Source organism: Aedes aegypti, chromosome 3 (assembly GCF_002204515.2).
Source record: "Aedes aegypti strain LVP_AGWG chromosome 3, AaegL5.0 Primary Assembly, whole genome shotgun sequence".
NCBI classification, from domain to species: domain Eukaryota; kingdom Metazoa; phylum Arthropoda; class Insecta; order Diptera; family Culicidae; genus Aedes; species Aedes aegypti.
Window position 1 is genome coordinate 403,564,326 of NC_035109.1, and position 19,547 is coordinate 403,583,872.

Consider the following 19,547-nt stretch of genomic DNA (forward strand, 5'->3'; position numbering starts at 1 on the left):
TGCTTTCCATCCCAAACTATAAAATCGTTTTTTTTTCACTTCCCCACACGTGGCTCCGTTTGGCACATGCCACTTGAGCCTTCATAAGGTGCCTTAACAAACTCTTGAGGATATACGTCCTCTACATTCGGTGCAATTACGTATAGATTGCGTATAGAACGGTCATCTACAGCAGTATACTTAGCACATTTGGTCACTACTCTCAGTGGGACTGTTATGCGTAGAAATGCACCAAAAACCCCGTATTTCTAGGCATAACAGTCCCACCTTTAATTTCGTAGCTAAATTTACTTTATTCCCATAATACAAACTCTTGACGTTAATAAACACGCTTTTCTTTATACTATTGTGAAGATTTAAATTTAATTTACCACACACTTGGTCAATAAGAGGCCTAAATGTGTTAAAATCTTTAAACGTGTTTTTCTCGATTGCATATTTTGGAACATGGGACAATTATGCGTATAACGGCAGTTGAAGTATTGTAACACTCAGCTGAATATTAAAACACTCCGAAAAGTTCAATCATTTCCTCAAAACATGTACATTCATGAGACTGTATCTAGAAATGCTGATAATTTATAATGGTGCGGTCTGTCTAGTTCTGTCTTATGATCCACATGAGATAGAAAGTCTTCGGCACAAGTGTTCATAAAGTTAGGGACATCAGAAGAACAAATCGTTCGGTTCGAAATTTTGTCGCTAGGTGGTGCTAGTGAGCATTTAAAATTGAGCATGTTAAGCAAGTTCAATCTTTTGATCCATACGAGATAAAAAGTTTTAGTTTTTGGCATCAAAAAGTGATCATCCGAAGGCAAAGAGTATGGTTCGAGATTTCGTCGCTAGGTGGCGTGAGTCAGAATGTAAAATTAAGCATTTTAAGCAAACTCTATCTAGTGATGACATAAAAGAGTCTCCGGCAAAATTGTTTAGAAATTCAAGATCATTCGGAAGGCAATCAGTTTTATTCTAAATTCATTATTCTGGATTTATTCTCTTTATATTCAAGTGTTCCTGGTTTGATTCAATTCATATACAAGTAATTTATTTCTGATATACTTCAAATTCAATTGTTTCAAGTTTATTTCACTTCGTATTCAATTGGCTCAGGTCTGATCAACTTCATATTCATGTTATTCAGAACTGAATGAAGTGAATTATGATAGATTAACTCCACATTCCAGTAATTCATGTATCATCCGCTCTATCTATTTCCAAATGATTCTTGTTGATTAACTTCATATTCAAGTTTTTCAGGTCCGACTCGCTTTATATTTTAGTGATTCAGGTTTAATTCACTTTATATTCAAGTAATACAGGTCTGAATTACTTCATATTGAATTGGTTCAAGGCTGATTTTTTCAGTGATTCATGTCTAATTCACACCATGCCTTAGCAGTTTAGAACTCCTTCTTCTTCTTTTCACATTCGAATATCGTGTGGCAGGGAAATGAAGGAACTTTTCATTACGGAAAGATCCTGGACCGATCAGGAATTGAACCCACATACCTTCAGCATGGCTTTGTTTTGTAGCCGTGGTCTCTAACTCTTATGGCTAAGAAAAGCCCAACTACTTATTATCTTTATTATCGAGGCTTTCAGCCGGTGGCTGGCTCATCTCCAACTTTTCCGAATACTCCAAATTTCGCTCCTATGTGGATCACAAGATAGAACTTGCTTGAAATGCTCAATTTTGGATACTTACTAGCGCCGCCTAGCTGCAAGATCTATAACTGAACAAGTTTGCTGAAGATCGTTTTTTTCCAAACAATAATTAATCTACTGGGACCGTTCATAAACCACGTGCTCACATAGGAAGAAGGGGAGGAGTTCTCTCATTAACCCGTATAGGCCTGAGTGAAAGCAAAAATTCTAAAACCCTCACCGCTCAGCGAATTCTTAATGGATTCAAATGATTTTTTTGTCAGTATACTGGCACATATATCTTGTTTCTAGAAGTGGACAGAAGAATGCGGAAATATTCCTGTGGTCAAAGTTATTCCGGTGGATCACTGGGTCAGGTCGGGTGAGAAGAGTACTGTGCGTATGTGCCCCTTGAGGTAGGCAAATTTCAAGTCACAGATTTTTTTTGAATCGGTTATAATGTGGCCACTACATGACGGAATTTTAAGAAAATTGCATCAGTGTAAACCTTTTGAGAAACGATTGAATTGGATAACTATGAGTATTGCATTTGATTTATCCTACAAATGACCATTTTTGGGTCCTGAGACGCCTCAAACTTACGATAAAGTGGCCAATTTGTATCTGAACATCTGTGACAAGCTTATGGGAATGCAATTTAGTGAACAATTATGTTTGATTTCTTCTTTTCAAGAATTGAAACGAATTTGTATCCAACAAATCTATAGCCGGTTCTTCCAGGCATTCAGAAGATTTTGGGAATATCATGCAACAAAATTCAATCGCACTGTAAATTTTGTACATGTATTTTATATGGCTTATGTTGACTTCCAACCCGGTGATCTTCTTTAGGAATAGATTAAATACTGGCAGAGGAGAAGACGATGAATTTCTTTCAGAAGCTTCCAAGTTAGTCGAATACAACTGAAAAACGATGTACTTTATCTTTCTACACAAATACACGTGTTACCTTTGGTTTGATGTGCTTAGGTAGCCATGACTTTTGTGAGTTGAACATGTTTGAATATTCAATAAATATGGATTTATCTTATATCGTCTATTAGTAAAATTAATTTTAAACGAGTTAGAAAAATATCATCTTCTCCAAATTTTGCTCACAGGTACTTGAAAGGCTGCAAAATCATTTGGTGGAAAGATATATATTTTTGAGGTGCTCATAGTTAAGATACAAGGCATACAAAATAGCTAATTTTATGATGAAAATCTCAAATAACATGAAAACCTTAAGAAATACAATTTTGGTATGTTCAGCAAAGTTGTAGCAAATGGTAAGTATAAAAACTTTGTAGAACATAGTAGGCCAATAAAACTAAAAAATAAAACACTTGGGAGCAAAAAAAAACGATTTTTTATTAAAAATAATTAATTATCTCGACACCTAAGCGAAACCGAGAAAAAGTTTGTTCGGCAAAGTTGTTTCTATGATCATTTGCTACAACTTTGCTGAACATACGAACTTACAATTCGTTAAAATAAAAAAAGTTGGCGTATACGTCACTCTTGCGATCACCGTAAAAAATTTTTTGATTCGTACATTTTGTAGTACTGAAAATTCTGAACATATTCTCAGAAGAAACTATGGCTCTAAAATCAATAAATCTTGACGAAAACCTCATGTCCGCCTAAATCAGCTTCCTGGACCAGTGTGCAGTGGGATTCGAACTCACCACCTTCAACCTTGTCTTGCAGATTAACGCGTTTACTGCTACGACTACTTGAGTCTATACCAGCCTTCCATAGGCTCGACTTTCGATAAGATTTCAACTCTTTCAGTGCAACTTGTTGGACGCAAACGGCACAACCACATCAGCATCATCATCACGATGCAAAACAGTTCACATGATGACGTTCAATATCGGCACTTTTTCATCGCCAGCACTCTGCGGTATTGCCCTGGAGCTCGTCATTCATGTGCATCGCCGTGCAGGAAAAAAAAATCCATGGAAATGGGCTTCTTCTGCCTGATGTGTGCCAGGCCGGCTATATCGATGGCTCACCTGCAATGATCACCCAATTTCCCAGCAGCAATATAAACTGCTAGCTCACAGCATGTCTAGAAGAGGCGAGAAGGGAGGGAGGATGCGTGAGCGTAGCTAGAGTAGGGTAGGTTGAAGAGGACACATCCAGGAATAAATGCATATCTTTAAATTTTCGTCACTATTTTATGTAACCATTTCTTCTAAAGTTACTCTAAGGAATTCTCTTAAAATACTTTTAAAATTGTTTTTTTTAAGATTTTTTTCTGTGGATTCGCTCTGGAAGTTGTCTAAGAATATGAACATAAATTTAATTAAACTGGCCTAATATATGTAACCTACTTTTATGGTCGTTCACCTCACTAATAAAACACCTGGCCACGTCCATGAATGCATGGGTATGGGGATTTTTGATCGGCGTTGCCTAGTGGGTGCTCAGCTGATTGCTACCGCATGCACTTAACATTCACATCTTTCCAATGAAAGTCTAATTTCAATCCATCGAAATGAAAAACACAAACACTTTTGATTTTCTCGTGTTACCTAATAGCTACTGAGCTTGCACACACATCCGACTACTTCCGTGCCTTCTACGCGTACGCGAACCTAATGCATCTTGGGCCCCCATCATTTCCGAGCCGGTGCATCTCCGAGTGAGGCAATCTAATCAACCGAATCGACGCCATGAGTGAACTTAATTCCGAAATATGTAAACCGTACGTCAGAAAACACAAGACAATGCACAGTGGACAGAAACAGACCTAAAACCGCAACATTGAGGAGCGGCTGCACACTTAGATAAGATTACTGGCGTCTGTATTAATTTACTGGGTTTTTAAACTACCGAAAATATCAGTAAAGAAAATTGCTGCCAAGTGTTGTTGAATTGCAAACACCATGATGTTTTATTTTTTAACAATTAAAGATAGCCCTCTGCAAAATTTCAGAAAAAAATACTGTTTTTAGATTTTTAACATTTTATTAAGTTTGCTGATTTTTTCAGTAGTCCAAAAAACAGTAATTTTTACCGAAGAGATTGAGTGTGCGGTTTATAGTAGTTTACGAAACAAGTTGCAGAATGATGATAATTACGACGAGTGCTGTAAAAGTCGAGTTCTGCAACGAGTTACGTACAATATTTTTTTAAATTTCGTAGAAGACAACTTGAGGATATCAGAAATTATATCGGGATGCATTCACCATTATTTTACAATTTCTGAAAAACTGTTGTGTTATGATTCATTACGCATCTCAAAACAGTTGCGTAATGAATCATTACAGCACTAATTTCAGTTACGTAATGACTATTCCCGCACTGCATACTTCAGTGCAGGAAAGTAGGCCATTTCATGACAGATTGGCATGATGAAAAACAGCCAATTTCGACGAAAAATTGCAAAAACTTATTTTTGCAATTTCTCTTCGTAACAGGATGGTTTTCATCCCGCCAATCTGTCATGAAACGGCCTACTTTCCTGCACTGAAGTATGCAGTGCGGGAATAGTCATTACCCAACTGAAAACAGTGCTGTAATGATTCATTACGCAACTGTTTTGAGTTGCATAATGAATCATAACACAACATTTTTTCATAAATTGTAATATAATGATGAATGCATCCCGATATAATTTCTGATACACTCAAGTGGTCATCTACGAAATTGCAAAAAATGTTGTACGTAACTCGTTGCAGCACTCGATTTTTACAGCACTCGTCGTAATTATCCTATTCGGCAAGCCTCGTAAGATAAATGTACGACTCGTGCTGTAAAAATCATCATTCTGCAACTTGTTCTGCAAACTACTATAACATGTACCTATTTCCGATTAGTGATAGTCTCGTCTCGTGCAAATTTCTAAAAGTGACACATTTTGCCCAATTTCGCTCATTCTTAATACATAATTGCATCAGAAGATTAAATATATTTTGACTATTACAGCTTTTCCCACGATCTTTCTTTACCGCGCTGTCATTTTGAATCCTATTTAGCTTTTGTACAGTATGCCCATAAATGCGAAACTTGTTTGAACGTCATCCACAAGCGTTGTTTTCATTGGTTTTGCGAGTGAATGTAATTTCTGATTATTGAAGTTTTGGCCACTCAAAGCGTCTGATTGTCGTATACTCTGGTGATAAACTTTCCACCTTCAAAAATCACACTGTATTGTTGAACATTTTAGTTTGTATGGTATCAGAGGATGGAGGAGTTCTTAGAGAACGTGTTTTCCGCGGTCACAATAAAATATTTTGCCGGTGTTATAGTTTTGAGGGCGTTTGCGTCTTATAGGTTTGATATGACTTTATTTTTAGTTAAAGTTGAATAAAAAAAATAAACACGGAGGTCTATAACAGTTTTTTGATAATGAACTTTCTTCGGTTAGGGACAACTCATATCAATACTAGCTCAGAAGTTTTGAGCAAAAAAGGGCTGTTTATCACACTTATATTAAGGTTCAATCAAGGCTCTCCAAAATGAGCTGTTTCTTCGAAAATATGTTTAAGTCTCCAATTACCCTGGTATGAACCAAATCTATCGTTTGATATATGCAAATGCTGGAGACAAAGCCTGTGAAGAATCTCACGCGATCGTTGATGTTTTAGAAGCTTCCATCACACATATATTGAACTCGACGACCGCATGATATAATTTGAAGGTAGGCTTACAATTCCTCTCTGGTAAGGTGAAAGTTACAGATAAAAACCATGTCCAAAGTGAAAAACTGAGTCTAAATAGTTTATACAACAAAAGTAGTCAATAACATTTATTTTTCGTTCACATTTTCAATATAAAAACTACTATAAAACATGACATGACGATTTTCGCATTTTTTTTATGGGCCATACTGTAATTTGCTCCAGGAAACCCATGGGCACTACAACGCTTTTCTTGACTATTTTTATTTTCCCAGTTGTAACAATAAAAGATCTTCCGAAGTTTCCTACAGGAGTTATCTCAAGAAATAAAAAAAATCATTCTACAGTTCATGAAGAAATTTTTTTGGGGATTTTTCCAGGAAGATCTGCGAGTATTCCTATCCTAATTCATTCAAGCAGTCATCCTCATTTTCCCTAGGAGTTGCTCTTAAAATTCCTCCTGGGATCCGAGGATATATAATTTATACACTTCCAGTAATTCCTCTTCAAATTTTACCTGGGGTTCCTCACGAAGCTCCTTCAGAAATTTCTCAGAAGATTTTTCCTACATCTTCTTCTTTTTGGCATTACGTCCCCACTGGGACAGAGCCTGCTTCTCAGCTTATGAGCACTCCCACAGTTATTCACTGAGAGCTTACTATGCCAATGACCATTTTTGCAAGTGTATATCGTTTGGCAGGTACGAAGATACTCTATGCCCTGGGAAGTCGAGAAAATTTCCTACCCGAAAAGATCCTCGACCGGTGAGATTCGAACCCACGACCCTCAGCTTGGTCATGCTGAATAGATGCGCGTTCACCGCTACGGCTATCTGGGCCCCTTATTTCATGAGAAATTATCTGAGGTTCCACACTACAGCTAATACTACTGTAAATATTCAAGTAATTGCAATCATCTTAGCAATGCACTTACGAAAGCCCAAGAGTTCTTTCAAAGAACTTTGTGGGAGTTCATTAAGTTTTACTTTCAAACTAAATCAAGTTTCATTAGATGTTACTTTGAGATTGCCTTCTGAAATATCTCCCGAATTTTTGAAAAAAATCATCAATATTTTCTGAAAAAAAATCCTTGATCTCTTCCTGAGCAAAGTACTGGGGAAATTCTCAGAAGACACCTTTGAGAAATTTCTCGATAGTTTCTAGAATAATTCATAGAAAAATCTTAGAAACAATCACCGAAGTAATTATTGAACGAATTCTCTGGTTGAAATCTGATAATTTTGAAGGAAATTCAAAAAAATCCCTGGAGAAAATAATAGTTGAAATCTCGAAGATGTTGTAAACGAAAATCTTGATGGAAGGTTTAAGGTGAAGATGAATCGGAGCCAAAATCCAAATTTTTAAGAGCACGGATCTGCAGAACGAAACATTCGTTCTCTTGAAAATTTGAAGTTTGGCTTCAATTCATCTTCACCTTAAGAAAATGATAGTAAAATCATAGGATACATTCCTTGAGCACTTATGATTTTCTTGAAAAATTTCTGAAAGAATCTTGAAGGAATTCATGATGGACTCTCTAAGGTAACTTCTATGGCTACCCTTAGAAAAATTCTAGGTCCGTGAAAATCACAAAATGAATTCCTGGAGAAATCATCGAAGTTCGTTTGGTAATTCATTGTAAGCAAACCTTGGGCAAATTTATCGATCATTAAGCATTTCTTTCATCAAGAATTTACAAATCAATCTCAACTAAATAAATCAAAAAATTAAGGAAATGTCCTAACATTCTTAGAACCTAATTAATGCAGTAATGAATCATTGCTTTCTTGTGCTACTTTACCAGCTTATATTTCCACTTCCATGTCAATTCACTGGAAGTCCTCTCTAAAATTTTCAGTAAACTAACGTGTCTCTGAAGAAGAATTAAGAAAAGAAGAAATATAGGCTCATTAATTGACATTTTTGCTATTAAACTACTACAACAACATATCAATATACAGCGATTCCATGAAAAACCGATCTAGTGGGTCACCGAATTCCGTGAAAATTTGCTATTTCGTTCCTTATCCGAAACGTGTTGTTGGATTTTTTGATTAGGGTGACCATTTCCGAAACAAAATGACCAGAAAAATCGCGATCTTGCAAAACTTTTATTTAAAAAAAATTATAATTTTTGAACCGCTCGACCGAATTTCAATTTTCTTGGACGAAATGAAAGCTGAAGATTTTGACTTTTCAAGAGAAGTATAAAATTTCACAAAAATTGTTTTTTTTTACATAAAAAAATAAAAACAATTCGTTTTTTCGTGTTTTGAAGACCTTGGGTCAAAAGAGGCTATTGTTGTTCTTTTTTCTTGAAAGTTCAGAAAATTTTACGTTTACTGTCAAATTTTCAGCGATGTATGTTTTTTAGTTTTTGAGATAGGGGGAGATCCCCCAGTACCGGACACTTAAGCCACTAAATTCATAATTCGAAAAATATTGATTTGATGGGCTCGTGTTACCCATTTATGATAAATATTATCATTTTTATAGTGTACAAAAATAAATTTGAAAATATAAATATGAATTTTGACATTGAGTTTTGATGATGTATTTGAGTACCAAATTGATCGATCTTGAAAGGTGGCACCCAATACCGGACACGATCTGGAAATGCCTCGAATTCTGTTAATTTGAACATCATTGAATGTGTACACTATAGAAATAGTTTATAATTACCAATTCAATGCAATTGCAACATTTACAAAAATAATTTCGAGTTTTTCTTAGTTTGCAAGATGTCTATCAAAAACCTCTTTCATATATGATGAAAAGTAGCACATTTTACGATGTTGTTATGAATGTTCATTGTTCTTAATTTTATTGCATGTTTGATACCATGGCCGACGGTACCCATGAAAAATGAAAGTATTTTGAGACACTGATGCAATAATCACAAAGATATCATATAACAAATCAAGCTGTCCGAAACTGAGGGACAGAAGGTGCTTTACCAAAATTGTAATTTGTCCATATTTACTTCAATTATGGTACAAAATACATTCATACTATCAAATTAGGATTGTGTTCGATCATGCTTGCGGGATCCAAAGTATTTTTTCATATTCAAAATAATTACTAAATAGGCTCAAAATTAAGAAGATACGTCAATTTTTTAAAGATTTTCAAACTTTTCTAATTTTTTAAAAAGGGATGCATATTTCAGGATGTGTTATTCTACGCAAACATTAGTCTACACAATAGCTTTCTTTTCTACTAATACACCATCTTGATTGGACCATGATTTCTCAATGTTTCGACTTTGTCCGGCACTGGGTGATCTCCCCCTATTTTTTTTTAAATGAAAAATCAGTCATTTTTCATCGGCACACGCTATAGGTCTCAGCGCATTAGATTTTTTATTTAAAAAAAATCATAACTTTTAAACAGCTCAACCGATTTCCAATCTTTTTTATGGAATGAAAGCTTAAGATTTCAACTTTTCAGAAAAAATATTGAAGATTGGAAATCGGTTGTGCTGTTCATAAGTAATGATTTTTTTTAATAAAAAATCTAATGCGCAAATACGTACTGTATGTCGATGAAAAATAACTGATTTTTTATTTTCAAAAAATTATATCTCAAAAACTAAAAAACAAACATCGCTGAAAATTTGACAGTAAACGTGAAATTTTCTGAACTTTCAAGAAAAAACTAGAATCACAATAGCCCCTTTTGTCCCGAAGCCTTCAAAACACGGAAAAACGGACAATTTTTTTTCCATGTAAAAAAACAATTTTTGTGGAATTTTATAGGGTAAATGATGGCTTCGGCACCCTGAGGGTATTTTCGGCAACACTAACTTATCGTCCTTGTTTAAATTTATCTATGGAACAAGAGTTAACTTCAATGTACTCAACATATTCCTTGAACTATAATCTTCCATGTAAATCACATCTTTCACAAAAATATTATATAACATGGGTTTTATCATTAAATCAAATAAATGCTTACGAAATTATCGTCATTTGTGAGCTGCCGAATAAAACAACACAAGAATAGCTTACAAAAACTCACCACATTAAAAGGTCCAATTCTCAGCTCCAATGCCAATTTTTTTCACACAAGCTACGCACCGATCACTTATGCACTCTTGAACATTTGATTTGTATATAAAGCACTCGAAAATACTTAATTTTTATACTTTAAATCACAAATTAAAATGAATGCACTTTGATTTCCTCGGCAATCAATTTTTATTGCTGGACTAGGTTGCCAGAAAACCATATTCAATTGCGGTGTATTTATTATTCACGATTTAAATTCACCGAAAAAATAGAACACAACTAATTATTTTATTTGAATTAGCCAACAAAGCATGCATTGGTAACAATTGAGCCTTTTAATACTTTCTTATTAGTAGATTGTAGGGCATAATATTCAATATACTGAGGAACATATAAAAGATACGTCTTCTAATAGTTGAACTATTTTGGCAACACTCCTGTTGTTCTACAGGCAATCAGAGGATGATGTTTTTGTGTCAAGTCATAAGTGAATTGATTTGCAAAGGGCCAATTCTGATTTTCTCATACACTGAGAATAATAGGAACGCAAATCAATTTTACTGGCAAAGTTGATCCGAATGGATCGAACAATATTCATAAACCAGAAAAAAATCGTGGAACATTGAAAACAAATGTGCAAGTACCGTCATTGGGGGTGAGATTTGGCCAAAAATGCGTAAGTCCTCATTTATTTTTGAACAAATTTCGCAATTTGACTTGATGTGTTCGGCTAAAAAAAAATATGTATTCTCATTGCAAAAATATATTTCACGGGCAGGCATCAAAATTATCAGATAGACGATGAAACTATCATCTATCTGATAGACAACTGATACTACCAGTTCAGCCAGATGATACTATCACTTCTTGTCCATCCTGATAGTATCAATGAGAGAATGGTTCCTATCAGAGAAAGAGGATAGAGTGATAGTATCCCTATCCCAAAAAATTTTTATGATGATACTATCAGTACAACATATCTCAAATAACAATGATAGAGGTTCTATATTTATCAATTGATAAAAATAGAATAAAAATTGTTGGACGATGGGTATAGAAAATTAACTAAATTCCATATTTAGCAATCCAATGTGGCGGCTTCAGGAGTGTAAGAATTGTTGGAAACCCATGCAATATGGGTATTTTCGGAACGGGCACGATGAGGGGATGACGAAAATCGATGCTCGACGCCATTTTGAAATCCAAGATGGCGGCATCTGGTCAAGGAAAATTGTTGAAAACCCATGTAATATGGGTATTTTCGGAACGGACACGACGAGGGGATGATGAACATCGATATCCGACGCCATTTTGAAATCCAAGATGGCGGCATCTGGTCAAGAAATTGTTGAAAACCCATGCAACATGAGTATTTTTGGAACGGGCACGACGAGGGAATGATGAACATCGATATCCGACGCCATTTTGAAATCAAAGATGGCGGCATCTGGCCAAAGAAAATTGTTGAAAACCCATGCAATATGGGTATTTTTGGGACGGGCGCGACGAGGGGATGATGAAAATTGATGTTAGACGCCATTTTGAAATCCAAGATAACGGCCTCCGGATTAGTAAAATCATACCTCGATATAACGTAACCTCTTTATGACGTAACTCAATATAACATGAGCAAACACATGATTTATGAATGATTCATGATTTCCGTCATCCCCTCATCGTGCCTATTCCAAAAATACTCATATTGAATGGGTTTCAATGATTTTACTAAACCAGAGGCCGCCATCTTGGATTTCAAAATGGCGTCGGATATCAATTTCCGTCATCCCCTCGTCGCGCCCGTTCCGAAAATACCCTATTGCATGGGTTTTCAACAATTTTCCTTGACCAGATGCCGCCATCTTGGATTTTAAAATGGCGTCGGATATCGATGTTCATCACATCCTCGTCGTGCCCGTTCCAAAAATACCCATATTGCATGGGTTTTCATCAATTTTCCTTGACCAGATGCCGCCATCTTGGATTTCAAAATGGCGTCGAGCATCGATTTTTGTCATCCCCTCATCGTACCCGTTCCGAAAATACCCATATTGCATGGATTTTCAAGGATTTTACCAAACCGGAGGCCGCCATCTTGGATTTCAAAATGACGTCGGACATCGATTGCCGTCATTCCCTCGTCGTGCCCGTTCCGAAAATATCCATGAGAACATACCTTGATTTATTTTATTTTATATTTTATTGGCCTTTTCCCATTATGCGCAAGATTTTGGTTTCAGTATTTGTATCAATGGTAGGATTGATAGGGATAGCTATAGAATTTTGCAAATAGTATATTTTACCCAAAGATAGATGATAAAGATATGCTTGATCCAACAGTGATAAAAAATGCTGATAGTATCTCCACAGACAAACAGACGTCACACTCTGATCATTGCCCATCGATCACCTTTTTAACGGTCGATTCAAAAATATGGTAGGTGGCCAATCCGCCACCCACAGCGCTCGCATCGTTTTTGTTCGTGTTTGACGTTTACACACTACAAGGCAAAATGTATGAATTTCTATAGTCCAGATCGCCGCATGTATAATTGATATGCAATTGACTGTTTAACGATAAACTTGCGACGATCGACGCGCCACCATATTTCATATAACGGAGGTTATTGGAACTAACTTGGAGGTGATGTTTTGAAGGTTATTTGGAAATTTGGAGGTTAAAATCACCTCCAAACACTAGCGATTTTGCGGTGGGATGTTGACGTTTGATCACAAATAAGAACAAATTTAGTGACGTTGTGTATTCAATATGACTCTCAGCTATTCTATTTATAACTGCAATGCTGTTCTCAGTGTAGTCTGTATTTTTCTGCATTGGCTCTTTCAACGAGTAGAACATAATGAGTGACGTTCAATTTCAGGCATTGTCAACTAATACGAAAAGTTACCAATACATAACCTAGTTTTTGTACTTTTTTGGATTGCCGAAGAGAATAATTTTGTTGCCGACAATAGTAACTGCATTGCCGATAAAAGAACAAGTGCCTCGTGACTTTGGTGAGGAAAAATAGACGATTTAGAGAACAAAATAGTGTTTTGTGCATAATAATTAATAAATTAAGTGTGCTCAAGTGTAGTTTAGGTGTCTCCTGTTAATTTTTGTGCTTTGTTGTTGTGTATAATTGCCTTCCTAAAAGTTCAACTGCTTAGGCTGCCGACAATACGTAAAACACGTGTATCCTTATTTCGGATAAGGAACATAATAGCAAATTTTCACGGAATTCGGTGTCCCACTAGATCGGTTTTTCATGGAATGGCTGTATCTCAACATTAGTCCTACCTGTCATAATTCTACAAAATCTATTCGTTCAATGTTTATTTGAACAGTCGGTTTCATTAGCGTCTTTCATTTAGATGGCGTTTACCTTAATTTGGAGGGCCCCCAAATCGAATCACGCACCGGGCCCCAAATACCCTAGCCACACCACTGGGAACAATTCTTTTTGCCCAATATGATTAAAACTGACAGAAAATGACATTCTTCTCAATTTTGTTGTCATACAAAAAGTTGTCATTCTTATTTGTCCTAACAGAAGCAGTAAAATAGAACTATCCCAGGGCTAAGAATTTCGTTAATAAATATAGAAAAAAAAACGTTTCAAACCAGAGACTTCTCAAAGTTGCGGTTTAGGGCCCATTTTTGCCCACTGTGCAACGCAAGCCAGGCGGTTTCATTGACCTGAGCCACGAGAATACCTTGCGAAAACAGGTGAAAAAAAAAATGAATTCGCCTTCGCGTCTGCACAATCGATGTGTGATAAGTTTATCGATAACTTATTTATGAAGAGCATCATCGTTAACTAACGACCGCGGTAGCGCCAAGTCGGATGCTGTAAATTATTAGCGAATGACGAGAGTGGCGGCGAGTGACGGAACGGAAATTGCTCGGATGATTGGGCTGTGTGAATCAAGTGATTGAGAAACGATCAAAGAAAGTGCACAGCTCGCGGTAAATTGGACGGGGGATTCCAGCAGAGGAATCGGTTAATCAACGATTAATGTGCATCTATTGTGACTGCTCGTTCCGGTTATGAGAAGTGATTAGTTGCTTTTTTATCAAATCAGTTGATGGATGTGTGTTTTGTTCGCTCCACGTGTTGATGAGGTATTTTCCAGTGCTCACGTAATATGATAGTTTTTATTAGGAAGAAATGTTACGGTTGAAATATATTCATTGAACGAAGTAATGCCTTATTTATATTACGGGTTTGAAAATTGAGCTTCCTTAGATCCTAATTATCGAATGTGGAGGTTCAAAATTTAAAAAAAGTTTGAGAACCAAATCTCCCATATCTTTATTACCATAATTACCATAAAAATGGTGTTCTATGAAATTTTCTGCTTCCTTTCAGATTTAAAGGTGGCCCAAAGAAGATGTAGGTTTTTAAGGAAATTACTATGGAGAAAACTTGAAAAATGTTCCAAATACGTAAATACTGGAATGTAAATACACACTTATCATCCCATAGTAAAAAATCATTCTTCAAACTTTCAAACCATACCATAGATGCTTAGTGATGGGACAGGGTTCATGAGTTTGCTTGCTATTGTTTAGCTTCATATGGGATTATAGCCCTGCAAACATCCACAAATCCCAAACAAAATAAGCTGAAAAAGGATTTGTTTTTTCAGTAACATCCTTCATTAACGTTTGAAGAATGAGTTTTCACTAAGGGTTGATAAGTTTGTTCTTAGTTCTAACGTGTTTGGAATATTTTTCAAAATTACTCCAGAGTAATTTCTATATAAACCTACATTGTGTTTAGGTCACGTTTTAATTACCAAACTTTATTAAATTTTGAGCCGCCCTAATGGGCGATCTTAATGGAGTGGATAATTTTGGGAAGGAAATAGAGATATAAGCTCATATAAATACATACTAATGGAACGTTAACATCCATAACTCCAAAACAAATATGATTATTATAATTGCAAACATATCCAGAGATAGATGTAGAAATGAAATCGGAAATGTGAGAGAAAAAATCCAACAATGCTCTGATTAATATATCCACCAGGATAAGCATCTATTCAGTCCCATTGATATTCCACTGCTGCAAACTACAATAACTATTCATCATGAGTGTATACATATGGATTTTCCAGCCGAGCCTCCCCCTCAATGCCTTTGCTTTTCTACCAACCGTATTCGTTCTGGTTCTTCCGATTCACCCGTTGATTCTTGATCTGCCGCACTGTTTTAACACGCATACTGATTCTCTTCGCTTCTGCTTCGTCGTTATGATCTCAATTTGCTACTGGCTACTTTTCACCAATTCTTCTCTTCCTCGATTATATATTAGACCATTTTCCAGCCTTTCCACTACACTGGTATCACATTCACTGATTGTGTATAGCTATCTATCCGGTATGCACAAAAAATCCCGATGGAAGAAAAACTCGACGCGACCGACCGCAAATTAGTCCGTTTCATTTATGATTCCATTTTTCGCCAGCCTTCTTCTGGAAGCAAGCAGCATGCAGACCGTATTTGTGAGTGTATGTTCTTGTTCTCGGACCACTGACTGACTGACTGTTTCTAGTTGGGTGGTTATTTTGAAAAATAACCACACGACGAAAGAGACCGAGAATTCACTGCTTGAAATGAGCAAGCCGTTTTTGAAACTGCAAAAGTTACTCAAATGGGTCTGCTTGGGTAAAACAGTGATTAAGGTAATTTATGAACTCAAGACGAGAACCCCCATCACCACATTACTGGGGCGAAGTAATCGGTGCACAGTGGTTCGAAAGCGGTAAAATCACCAATAATGAGTTTTCTCAGAACGGTTATATTTTTGGGCCTCTTTTTGTCCTTTTGTGGCGTAAATCTAAAATTTGAAACGAAATCATTGAATTTTGAATTTCATACGAGAAAAATGCGTTTCATATTTCATTTATGCTTCGTAGTGGCCAGGTTTGTGACAAGTTTAGATAAATTCATAATTTAATTCATTAAAACTGAGTTTAGTACTATATTATTTGATTTTACTATAGTTTGTACCCTTGAATATTTTCATTTTTCATTTATTTATAGGTATTCCACTAAAAAGCTTGGAGATTTATTATTATATAAATTCGTTACAATAATACAAATAATTGGGTGTTCATTGGAATCAAGAGTTATTATTGTAGTCAACTCTCCCTATTCAAGGGACCATCGAGTTAAGGAGGTATCGAGTTATAGAACACAAAACCAGTGTGAATGTGATCCAAGGAACCATCTAGTTAGCCAAGAAAATAAAATTTTGGTTCTCTAATTCGATATTGAGATACCGAAAATCGAATAAGGGAGAGTGGACTGTATTGGAAAAACGTGTTGGGTGAATTCCAACGCATAGGAGTGACCAATTTTCTGATGAGAATGCAACTGTAGATAGATTTTCTTACGTATACTTTGTAGGGTAACTCGAGATAATACGCCCCACTTCATTTTCAAGGGATTGAGGCTTCTTTTACACGTAAATATGAATACATGTTGTGCATATACACTACCTGCCATAAATACGGACCCACTAAAACACTCAGTTCAATATTGAATCACCCTCAAAAAATTTAGCATCACCTCAAAGAACCGATCTTCAGCTAAGTTGTTCAGAAGGTAAAGGACATCTGAAAGATAAACATTTTGATTCGAATTTTGCTGCCAAGTGGCGCTAGTGAGCATATAAAAACGAGCATTTCAAGCTATTTATATTCCTGATCCAGAGAAGATAGAAACTTCGAGTCTTCGGCAAAGTTGTTCAGAAAATCGGGAGCATCTTGAAGGTAAACAATTTGGATCTAAATTTTGCCTCTAGGTGGCGCTAGTGGGCATATAATAATTCGAGTCTTGAATAGCCAATGCACATTGGTCCACGGAACGAAATTAAGCGGAATAAATTAATAACTTGAAAAATATAAGAGATAGGGTTTTGGTGTCTTCTGAACATTTGTTTGTCTGGTCAAGGCCCGTTATACGCAAAAGTGCCCTAAGCGCCAAATTTCATAGCATTCGAAATTCGCTCTCAATCTTTTTTATTTCAAAAGATAGCGCGACCAAATGTTCTACAATATTAAAGATTATAGAAAATATGAAAACTTTGTAGAACATCATTTTTTTTCTATATCTGATAGTTTTAGAGATATAGGTCACTTTAGGACTTTATGGTCAAAAATCGGGTTTTACCTCAATACTAACGTAAATATCAATTTTTCAGGCCTACTATGTTCTGAAGAGTTTTAGATATGAGCAAAATACACATTTTCTCTGAAGACGTCATATCTCTAAAATTTTCATATGAAAAGATATAAGCGTTTTTGTAGTTTTTTCACCCACTTTTCCAAGCGTAACATTTCAAAATGGCGCAAGTGAAATCAAAAACTTTTCCCGTTACTTGAATAAGCATATCTCAAAGTGCATTTTAAGAAAATTTGGTGATAGTACATTTTGATTGTCTCTAATAAATGTGTTTTGAATTATCCCTTAATTTTACTTAGAAAACAGATTTTTCAACTTCTTGAGATTCTTATTCAATTACATTCGAACATTTTTTAATGCATAAATAAATTCTGAATCATTCTTGGGATGAACAAGTAGCTTAGTATTAGTATTTTTATTCATATCGTTAATAATTACAGAAATATTCGTTCTATGCTATAAAATACCGTCAATGGAAGGAAAACTCGACGAATTTAAACAAATTTAAAAGAAGTCCTGCCAATATAAGCTGAAGCTTTCACTTGATTGGACAATGCAAATGCAGTTGCATTCCCTTTTTTTAAGTTTCTATAAGGTACCGCGGGGCAAGTGGGTAAATGGGGTAAGTGAAAACAATTGATATATTTCACTGAATATGTGAAATAACGCGTTGAACTCATGCGTAAACCTTTGAGGCCATTGAGAACATTACGATAGGTAAGATATTTCTGAGATTTTTCAGCCATTATTGCATAATAGAGCGAAAAATTGTTAACCTGTCAACTGTTACTCCGTAACAAGGTGGCGGCGTACAATCTTATTTTAATATTTTCAGTGAAAAAAAGTTGCTGAAAATAATTTCCTGTACCACTTCTTAGTTGTCCACTGTGACAGTTTCAAACTGCAATAAAAAAAGTTTTAGAATTAATTCGACGTAGACCTAAAAATAACTAAATTTAAACACCGTCAATTTTCTTCTCAGGTGGGGCAAGTGAAAAGTTTATCATTAGAGATTGAATTTGTGTTCAAGTAGCCATAAGTAAACATGGTTCGCAATTATCATAGAAAAACATAACGTGCTGATAATTCAAGAAACACTATACTCAAGCGTTAAAAGCTATTAGAAATCATGGAACTTCTCTAAAAGATGTTGTCAAACATTACAATATTAATATGTCTACTTCGGGCAGCCAATTAAAAGGAAGACGTTGACCGAAAAGTTACAATATTAGAGAACACACGGAAATCTCGTGGAATGTCTATGTAAAGCTAGTTCATAACATAAAAATGGGATATAGGTCTATCCACATAAAAAAGATTCTAAATACGTTATTGAAAGATTCCGTTTGATTTCTCCCGAAGAGTTATTCGACGTCATATCCGACTTTCTCAAAAACAAATAACGAGCGGTGGGAATTATACAGAGCAGGAATGCAGTTGCTTCCTATAATGTAAAAACTAACATTGGAAATGTTGCAGTTATAATGTTGTCGAATCATTTCAACTAACATAACTGAACAGAAGAAAATTCAAGTGAAAAGAATAACATTTTCTTTGTTTACATATTACTTATGTTATTGTTCATTGGGAAGCCTTAACAAATGTTAAAGCTTATGGATATCGTGGATATAACTGTTTGTTTTTGAATTTATTGTTCAAAACGGTAAACTTTTCACTTGCCCCAAAAGTAAGGAGACATTTTTCAAAAACTTTTTCTGTATTTTTTTTTTCAATTTTTCATAAAAATCAATTTTAGCATGCTGCTTATATTTGGTGGGAGTCAAGCTAAAAAATATACACGGCCTCATCTGTTTCAATTTAAATTCTCTAGAATCTCAACTATGCGAATTCCATTACCCACTTGCCCCACGGTACCTTAAGTGTTTTTTGAACTAGACAATACTTAACTATGTCAATTATATGCACTCGGCCTCCGTATGAATATAACATAGGAAAAAAAAACATTGATCAAAATCTCAAACATATTAAAAACTACTTATTTTTGATACTTTTTCAAGTTTATATATAACCTTTACTAATCCCTCATTTAAGGTGATTATAGAACGAA

The 19,547-nt window shown here is 35.4% G+C and overlaps 1 protein-coding gene and 1 long non-coding RNA gene across 4 annotated transcripts in view; one reads left to right on the forward strand and one right to left on the reverse strand.

Moving 5' to 3' along the window:
• LOC110679835 overlaps positions 1 to 19,547 on the forward strand; it is a 179,540-nt gene that overhangs the window by 82,880 nt on the left and 77,113 nt on the right. The window lies entirely within an intron of this gene.
• Positions 1 to 19,547, reverse strand: part of LOC5564113 (GATA zinc finger domain-containing protein 14) — a 107,959-nt gene that overhangs the window by 59,968 nt on the left and 28,444 nt on the right. Inside the window, exon 1 of one of the 3 annotated variants that reach the window (XM_021855617.1) lies at positions 15,447 to 15,760. The exons of the other annotated variants lie outside the window; for them this stretch is intronic. Coding sequence (XP_021711309.1) covers positions 15,447 to 15,513 — 67 coding nt within the window. The 5' untranslated portion in view covers positions 15,514 to 15,760. Of the gene's footprint in view, positions 1 to 15,446; positions 15,761 to 19,547 lie in introns of those variants that run through there. 3 annotated transcript variants of the gene reach the window in all.